At 39.5% G+C, this 9573-nt stretch overlaps 1 protein-coding gene across 5 annotated transcripts in view; it reads left to right on the forward strand.

Moving 5' to 3' along the window:
• Positions 1-1131: 1131 nt before the first annotated feature.
• Positions 1132-9573, forward strand: part of MPP3 (membrane palmitoylated protein 3) — a 14841-nt gene continuing 6399 nt past the window's right edge. For all 5 annotated transcript variants that reach the window (XM_031557059.1, XM_031557060.1, XM_031557061.1 and 2 more), the window contains exons 1-9: positions 1132-1242; positions 1890-2008; positions 2608-2685; positions 3271-3351; positions 3711-3848; positions 4787-4868; positions 6234-6319; positions 7816-7890; positions 8875-9071. In XM_031557059.1, coding sequence (XP_031412919.1) covers positions 1218-1242; positions 1890-2008; positions 2608-2685; positions 3271-3351; positions 3711-3848; positions 4787-4868; positions 6234-6319; positions 7816-7890; positions 8875-9071 — 881 coding nt within the window. In that variant the 5' untranslated portion in view covers positions 1132-1217. The remainder of the gene's footprint in view (positions 1243-1889; positions 2009-2607; positions 2686-3270; positions 3352-3710; positions 3849-4786; positions 4869-6233; positions 6320-7815; positions 7891-8874; positions 9072-9573) is intronic.

The following is a 9573-nucleotide window of genomic DNA, read 5'->3' on the forward strand; positions in this document are numbered from 1 at the left end:
TGAACCAAACTGGTTGAATGAATTGTGTGTGTGTTTATTCCGGCATGAAGTGAGGGATAGAGGATGGAACATGCTTATTTTTGTAAAGCAGTGTGTATTAGAAACAACCTTGAAAGTTAATTAAATAAGTCTGTTGCCTTGATGATCAGAGGGCTGGAGTACATCTCCTGTGAGGAGAGGTGGAGGAAACTGGGCTTGTTTAGTTTGGAGAAGAGAAGACTCCAGGGAGACCTCATTGTGGCCTTCCAGTACTTGAAGGGAGCGTATAAACAGGAGGGGAACGGCTGTTTATGAGGGTGGATGGTGATAGGACAAGGGAGAATGGTTTTAAAGTGAGCCAGGGGAGGTTTAGGTTGGATATTAGGGGGAAGTTTTTCACCCAGAGGGTGGTGAGGCACTGGAACAGGTTGCCCAAGGAGGCTGTGGATGCCCCATCCCTGCAGGCATTCAAGGCCAGGCTGGATGTGGCTCTGGGCAGCCTGGTCTGCTGGTTGGTGACCCTGCACATAGCAGGGGGTTGGAACTAGATGATCATTGTGGTTCTTTTCAACCCAGGCCATTCTATGATTCAGTTCTGCTCTTTGAAATGTAAATTTTCTGGAGTCATTTGCCCTCCAGAGAAATCAGCAATAAAAGCATCCAATGGAATTTTTTTTGTACAACGGAGTCAGCTGTAATTTTTGTAGCATCCTTATTACCATGCCCAAGGTTGACTCCTGCTAGCTTTAATGAGTTGCATCTAATTGTAGCACGGCCTGCATTGGAATGCCAGAACATCTCATGATGGGATCATCCTGCACACTCTGTTCCTGTGTTTTCAGCCATCCATTCCGTATCGTGCTTTCTCTTTTCATTTTTCAATGACTCTTTAGGCCCTTTAAAGCTGTGGCTCTCTTGAGAATAGAACAGGGAAGCATCTGTTCTCTTTGCCATCAGCTCTGTACAAGACGTTATTATATAACACAGTATCTTACTTTATTGCATGTTATTGCATGCATAAAATAACTGCAGGATTGTGCCTGACTCAGGTTAAACCAAACAGAAAAATGTATAGTAGTAAATGACTGCTTTTACATGATCTCCCTTTTTCTCACGTGCTTGAACTTAGGTTTTTATCTTTGCTGATTTCAGAACTGCCTCTCACTCTCAGTCCAGAAAGAAGAAGCAGTTGTGTTGATTTAAGTTGAACATTTGTGTCTAAGATTACGAACAAAGCCATGCCAGTGCTTTCAGAAGACTCAGGTAACGAATCTGCATGCTTTCAACAGAGCAGTGACTGAAACCCTGGTGTGTGTGTGCTTTTTATGCAGGAAATGAACTCACACTGCAGTTGAATAAGATAGAATGAAGATGGTTCAACTAGATTTCATAGCAGTTTACCTGAAGGAATATGGAAGGGCAGAGGAGTGTGAAAAATGGAGCTGAAGGACGTTATTAAGAGTTAAAAAAGGTGCCTGGAGGTAGAAAGAACAGGATAATGTTTGCAAGCAGAGTACTTTGGGAAGCAGAGCTGATGGCTGTGCCACAAAGGCAGTGGTTCAGTGATCTTCCATGTCTGTTTTGGAACTGTGATAACTTCAGGTTTGTCAGAGGATTGGCCATTGCAGAAGCAAAAGGAATACGTGAAGAGGAAAACATCAAAAATAGTGGCTTTAAAAAGTGTTGCTTTTGTAGCTTTGGCTGTAATGTGATGTGTGTTGTATCTCAAGATGCATTTACTGCTTAAGAAGGAAGCATTACAAATGACTGGATGACAAGCACCCACATCTGTGCAGACAATAACAATCAAGATGGTACCCAAGTAAATGTAGTTGACATTAAACCTGTAGTAGAGGGACCTGTAAGGTGTGCTTTCTACAAAATCTTTTCTGTCTTGAATTTAAATGTAGGTTTACATGAAACTTTAGCCCTTTTGACATCTCAGCTACGACCTGATTCAAATCATAAAGAGGAAATGGGGTTCCTTAAGGATGTCTTCAGTGAAAAGAGTCTCAGCTACCTGATGAAGGTAAAAGTTTATCAATCTACATTTTCCTTGAAGGTTATATATTCTCTGTTTCCTTGGTTTATCAACAACTTTGCCAAATCTAAGTTGGTGTTGTGCAGCATTCTGTGTTGTCCAAAACACACATTTATTTAAATGTCAACATGAAGAAAATTCAATGAAAATCAAGATACTTTGTTCAAACAAAACCATTCCTGCCTGATATTGGATGTTCATGTTGAGTTGTGTGATGGGAATCAAATGGGAAGGCCTGTTTGTAAGGTTTGGTCAGTAGTTAGTTACATCTAATTAGTTTAATTAGTCAAATTAGGAACACTTCATAGTTTACTTGATGCAGTTGCCAAAATGCAGGTACTGTACCCAGTAGCTGAAAAGCAGCATGAGGTGACTTCATTTTTTCCCTTGTGCTGCTGAAGCTTTAACAGATTTCTTAGCATTAGCAAAAAGAAGACAAAAAAAAAAAACAAAAACACAACAAACCTCATAGATGAAAAATAACCCCAAGAGAGGTGATTTTTTCTGATGCTTATCTCAGAAAAGTTATGCATAAAAGTATGTGGAATATTTTTATTTTATTTTAAGAAGTTTTGTATCTTTTTCAGATTCATGAAAAGCTCCGTCATTATGAAAGACAGAGTCCAACTCCTGTTCTGCACAGCGCAGCAGGATTAGTTGAAGATGTGAGTAAAAAAACTCCTGATCTCTTTTTTTATCCCTTTTCTCTTTAAGTCCACTCTTCCAACAGATCAAAACCATTGTGTTCTATGGGTATGTATTTCTCTTCTTCCTCAGTTCTCTTGGAAATCTATTGGCAAATTTTATTTTTTACATAAATTTTATTTATTATAGCTGGTCAAGGAAATAAATTGTCAAAAATACTATGTCATGTGTCCAGTGAAGACAGACCACAAGCAGAGCAGAGGGATGATATTAAATGGTCTTCCTATGGGAGAGGCAGCTAGAGACATCAGAGTATTCCACTTAGGAGTTCCATCTTAAGGACATAAGTCTGTTACAATCCAAGTTGCACTGCTGTTCACAGAATGTGTTTGGGTGTCCAGGCTTTGCAGGGTAATAAGGAAACTTCTGTTGCATGATGCACACAAATAATGCCACCTGGTTGCAAATAGTGTTGAAGTGCTTTATCACAGGGCAAACACCAGAGGTGTTGTTTTTTTTTTTATGCACTGCTTATGGATTTTTTTATGGATTGTATGGAATTATGGACACCTTTTGTTTAGAAGTTGCTCCTTTTTATTTTGAAGGTAATAGAAGAATTGCAGACTGCGCCAGTGAATAATGAAGAAAAAGAGCTGCTTCAGCTGCTGACAACACCACATCTCAGGGTAAAAACAAACAAACAAACAAAAAACCACCAGAACACACCAGAGAACTTGCTCAGGTTTCTTTGCATGACTCCAACAGCATTCTGCACAGGAAAAGTTACATTGGACAGTCCTAAGAGAAAGCAAAAGCCTTTAGCACCAAATACTGACTTCTTCAGTTACTGTATCTAGAAGACCAGTAAGAAACCACCTATTCCTGCTTCAGGGCTTCCGTGTAGAATTTTCCCCAAATTAGCTTTTGGGGATGTTTTTCTTTCTTTGTGTGTCTGTTTTTATGTTTGCTGTCATGTCTGAAAGCTGAGAATTGGAAGCCATGATGTTGCTCGATTGTGTTACTGTTTCTTACTTGGTTTACACAGGCAATGCTTGTAGTACATGACACTGTAGCACAGAAGAACTTTGACCCCGTCCTTCCACCTCTGCCTGATAACTTTGATGATGATTTTGATGAAGAATCAGTGAAAATTGTTCGGCTAGTGAAAAATAAAGAGCCCTTGGTACGTATCAGATAATCCACATCTAATCATAACATTCTGTGTTGGAAAGGAGTCATTGTAAATACAGAGGAGGTGCATGAAGGGCATCACCAAGGATTCTACAGAAAGTGAGAGTGCTTTGAAGTAAAATTGCCTAAAAGAACTTTGGTCAATACAGATTCATAGTTCTGAATAAACATTGTATAGACGTGTTTGTAACATGCTGGGAATGTTACTTCTGAGGAAACTGTATATTAAAATAATTATGCTCATTATATGCAGTAATTTGTGTCATAGCTAGCATACAATGAGTGAATACCTTCCTCTACATGAGTGTCAGTGATGTATTTTAGGGGTGTGTTTACTAGCTGTATATAAACAGTTTATTGACAAGATACAAATAGAAACAGAAAGAAATGATTTCCTAAGAAAAAATAATTACAGTGGGGAAGGGGTCTCTGAAGTGCTTTTTGGAACTGTGTGTGACAGTAGGTAGTGGAAGAGAGCAGAGGCTTAATTCCTGATTGAAGTTTTATATTGCCAGCAGAGCTTGGAGGTTTAAAGAACTCATAAAACTCTGTAATTCCTTGGCTTTCACCCTTTATGCATAATAGGGCTGGCTCTGTTGTATAAAGATTCAGAAGACACATAAAGAAAGCACTTTGCAAGGTATTGTTTTGTGTGCTTGAGTCCATATATCACCACCATAATGACAGTGTGATGTAAACACTGAGCACAGTGATCAGAAAGAGGAGGAGCACTGGGCTTTCCTGCAACCATGTGATGTGGCCACCAGCTGAAGTTCAATAGCAGTGAAAGCTGTTAAGGTGGAAGACGAAATCTGTATGAATTCTAAGTGAATTCCAGTTTAGAAGACGTAGTTTATTTCACTGCTTAGTATATCCTAAGCAAATTTCTTATGATGGTTTCTTTTTTGGGGGGGCTGTGTTTTATTTCAGGGAGCTACCATCAGAAGAGATGAGCATACAGGGGCTGTGATTGTAGCAAGGATCATGAGAGGTGGTGCAGCTGATCGCAGTGGTAAATTTCATGAGCAAAACCAGCTCTTTGGGCATGTTGACTATTTTATGAAAAAGATAGAGCTCACTTAACTCACTTAATTCATAATAGGAAACTGTTGGATGCCAAGTCTGAACTGGAATGTGTACTCTGTGCAGTCAGTGGAGGGAGACTTACATTGCTGAGGAATTAATCATCCCAGCAGGCCTTGGAATGGGATTCCAATGTTGGAATTGCCTTTCTTCCTCAATGACTGTGAGGGGAGCCTGCATGTAGGCTCACTTGGCAGCTGAATTTCAAGTGCCTGATGGCAGGAGAGACTTCCCTCCATAGGCTGTTGTGCACCACGCTTCCAGATTCTACAGGGTTAATTCATGTGGTGTTTGACTTTATTTTCTAGAAGGTGCTTGTTCAGAGTTTATGCAATAAGCTGAATGGGCCTTATGTGTGATTTATAGAATCCAAGCCTCGTGTACTTTTTAATATACAGGTAATACAATCCCAAAATTAATGAATTACTGTGATGGAAAAATATTAGCTAATTACAGCTTTTTTCTTGACTGTTACCATTTTTCTTGTTGGCATAATCTGATAAATGTAATGAAATGAGTAGAGCTGTGCTTAGCATTTCCGTATTTCATCAGGAATCTATTATTTTAATTAGATACATTTTTGTTTAAAATAACCACTGGGAAAAATGCCAGCAGAGATGGGAGGAGTAGGTGTAAGTATCAAAGAAAAGAAAAGAAAAGAAATAAGGGTGATTTAACTTTCAGTCTTACATCTTAGTATGTTTAGTGTTTCCAGTATATTGTGAGTTGTTTGCTGTTTTCTTGACTCACAAATTCTTCTCTGTCACTGAACAGTAGTTACACTGTGCACAAATGCAGTATTTCTTACTTAACTAGATAAGCAAATGTAAAATTTTTAGGGGCCTTTTCATGGCTTGTTTAAGAATTAAGTTGATTAGTCCAACAATCTTTCTGGGACTGCGTGGTTTTGATCTGTCAGCTGACAGCCATGTTATTCCTGTCTTTATAGTCAGCACCTGTCTCCTGATGGTACAGGATTTGATCATCCTTGGGAAGCTATTTCAGTTCTTCATTCTTAGTGCTGATCCAAATGTAGAGGAGGTGATTTTCCAAAGTATCTTGCCAAATATGCACTCCCTGCTCTGGTCTTTATGACTCTGGTGCATGAAAAAACTGCCACGTGGATTAAGAGCAGGAGATTGCAGAGCACACTGCCAGTGGAAGCACTTGGCTGTAGAGGGAAATCCACTAAGTTCAGAGTGAGAGAGGAGGGAGACACGTGCATTAACCTGGGTCAGATGTCAGAGGAGTGCTGCTCTCCATTCTATAGGCTTTAACTTACTTCTCTTTTCAGGTCTTGTCCACGTTGGAGATGAACTGAGAGAAGTCAATGGCATTGCTGTGCTTCACAAACGACCCGAAGAAATAAGTCAGATTTTGGTCTGCACTGATTTCTGTTTCAAGATCTTTTCTATTGGGTGATCTAGTAATTACGATAGATGATGAAATTTAACCTTGAGTTTAAGATGTGTGTGTAGAGCTAAAAGATGGAATCCCTGCTTGTCTTTACACTAAGAGTTTTTCTTCTCAACGTGGATTATTTAATCCTCTCCTTTTGACTTCAGAAACTTCCATGGAACTGAATCGGTACCAAGTAAGATACAAATATAAAGTTATGTGTTGCTTTGTCAAGAACATCCCCCTCATGCTTTGTTTATGACAAGCAAATTGCAAATTGAAAGTGTGTTCTTAATAGGAAAGCAGTTCATTCATGATGTCAGGAAGCTGAAGAAAGTTAATTGTGTGCCCATTGGTGCTGTCAGTCTGTCCTTTACTACCAGATTTCTCAAGACTTTAACAGTTCTTGCTCCAAGCTGCTCTAAGCCACAAATCTTTAAGTCTTTCTGAACTCCTACATCTGTGGTCATCCTGTTGTGTTGCAGGAAGTGTCCTTACTCAGGAGCTCTTACTCATCTCTGACTCCCCTCCTGCAGCTTGCTTCCCTCTTGCCTGTGCTGAGTGGGGTTAGTGATGCAGTGAGAAGAAAACCAGCACTAAGAGGCTGAAGTCTCTGGCATCAGTTCCACCACCTAACTTAAATTTGTACTAAATTGTACTGGATGAGGAGAATGACTGCTTTTGGTTCAGGGGGAGAAATCAAAACTGTACTTTGAAATCTTGTATGAAGCTGATTTGGGGGGACTCTGGGGTAGTGTTTGTCTGTCCTGTTTTAAATGCCTGCAATGTGATAGTTTTCTTTCTGTGTTTTGTTTCTGAAGAAGACCTACAACTGTTTGTCCACGCTGATCCTCCTGCTTTCTATTTCTATCTGTACAGAGTAACAGGCTCCTCTAGGACAGTTATCTCATACAAGGGAATGTATCTAAAAATAGATCAGATGAACCTATTCTGAATTTTCAAGCACCTACAATCACTTCTTAATTTACTGTAACTAACAAATGACATTTTTTAGCAAAGATATTTAGAGTGGATGTGTTTACTTAGTGAATGTTTATGTTTGCACCCTAACAAGTAAGAAAAAAGAGCTGCAATCTGGGAAAACAACTGTTTGTCAGCCAAGCTCCTTAAAATATTCAGGCTCCAAAAACTTAATTTGGTATCATACTAAAAGCCGTGGAAGTTTTTAATACTTCATGAGCTGTAATCCAGAAACGAATGTGGTTGCCAAAAGGAAATGAAAGAATTTTAGTGCAAGTCTTAATAGATTCTAGCTGAGGAATTACTGCTGGTGTCTCCATGGGGATTACAGTGCTGTGGAAGATTCATGGAACATCATGACAGTTAAATAGGGGATTAGCTTTGCCTATTAAAGTTCTGAGAAGACTGACTGGCTCCTAAATTGGGACTTGGATAGTCTGCGTTGTCCTTACACTGATTTCAAAGTGGAAAAAAACCAACATTTTCCTTTTTCTCAGGCACAGTCTCAGGGATCGATAACATTAAAAATAATTCCAGCCATCAAAGAAGAAGATCGTCTGAAAGACAGCAAGGTATGCAGAGCCTGGTAGAGTACCAAAGCATGGTTTTCATACTTGCATTTATCTAAGATTCCTGTTGGTTCAGTAAGAATCATCACAGAATGAGACCCATAATAATACTGAAAAGACAACAGAGCACCTTCTTGACATAAAGGATTGTGCCATATTGCTCAGTATAAGTACTTAAGTGAATTCTGTTCTCCTTATCTTGGCACGTGGTCATTCATAATCTAGCTGCTTCTTTTGGTTTGCATAATTAAACCTGGTGTTCCTGCCAGTCTCCTCTTGCTGTGACAGCTGTTATCTGCCCATTATCGCTGGGCATTTTGCCACTCACTTGAGTCAAAACAGATCTGCCCTCCAACAGAGCTGCATTCGTCATTTGGCCATAGTAGGCCTTTGCATTTGGCCTCCTTTATCAGCAATGACTTAATTGTGTCAGTGGTCCCCTCCAGGATTCCTTCTCAGCCTCCCTACTTCCCTGCTTTTTGCAGACAAATTCTTCCTTGGAACCCCTCAAATTACTTCTAGAAATCTTTCTGCTCTGATATATGCAGTAGTGCCAGGATACAAATCCAAAGTTAAGTATCAGATGTTGATTAAAGAAATGTTATAAGTACAGCCTTCACAATAAAGCTACTTTGCCATAAATCCATCTTTATAGTTTTCTCTTTCCCCTTCTATTTTTCCTGTTTGTTGCATTTTGTGTTTAGCTAGGCTGTGCTTACTTGGGACTTTGAGTTTCACGTTGCACAGTGACAATACCTAATGACTGAGTAGATGCTTGGAAGTTAGTTTGTTTTTCTGCATGGGTAAATCAAAATACAAGTGCAGTTTACTAGGGTTCAATATTTTTGAGTACCACAAAGCACAAGAAGGAGAAAAAGTGTATAGATTTTTCTAGTTAATAATGTTATTGTCAGAAAAGTACCTTCTTAAGGTACACTGTAATTCCAAAAAGGACAAGAAGAAAGGATGCGTTACTTTCTTTTGAAGGTGTTTATGAGGGCCCTTTTCTGCTATAATCCCAAAGAAGACAGAGCCATTCCCTGCCAGGAGGCTGGTTTGCCCTTTAAGAGACGACACATCCTGGAAGTTGTAAGCCAAGATGATCCTACATGGTGGCAAGCAAAGCGTGTTGGAGACACCAACCTCAGAGCAGGCTTGATCCCCTCGAAGCAGTTCCAAGAAAGGTTTGTCAATGAAGATTGCAGGTTTTTATTGTTTTTATTAACTAACCATATGGTATCACACGTTTTTGTGCTGCTTTTTTTTTTTTTTGCAGGAAATAAAGGGCAGAATCATGCCATGCTTGGAGGACAGTGCTAGAAGGTTTCGTATTCCCCAGTTATATAATGAACTTCCCAGCTTTCTTAGGGTGGTTTCCAGCTGGTTTGTGCTTTGTAGCATGAGAACAGAAGCACTTGCTATAGAAGTGGGCCCTGAGATTAAACATGGAATATTTGTCCTTGAACCTCTTGGCTTATGGAGACAGACTATTTCCCAGACTTGTATTTCCATAGCGTGAGGATTTATTCTACCAGTTTTTAGTTTATGCACTAAATAATTGTGAAAGAAAAGTGTAGCTGATGTTTCTTCTGGTTCCTAAGAGAGTCTTCAGCTTAGACCCAGGTGTCATCAGGGCTAGAAGGTTTTTCTGTTTTCACAGTAGGATAAACGTATCTTAGAAAGCAA

This window comes from Meleagris gallopavo, chromosome 29 (genome assembly GCF_000146605.3).
Source record: "Meleagris gallopavo isolate NT-WF06-2002-E0010 breed Aviagen turkey brand Nicholas breeding stock chromosome 29, Turkey_5.1, whole genome shotgun sequence".
Lineage (NCBI taxonomy): Eukaryota > Metazoa > Chordata > Aves > Galliformes > Phasianidae > Meleagris > Meleagris gallopavo.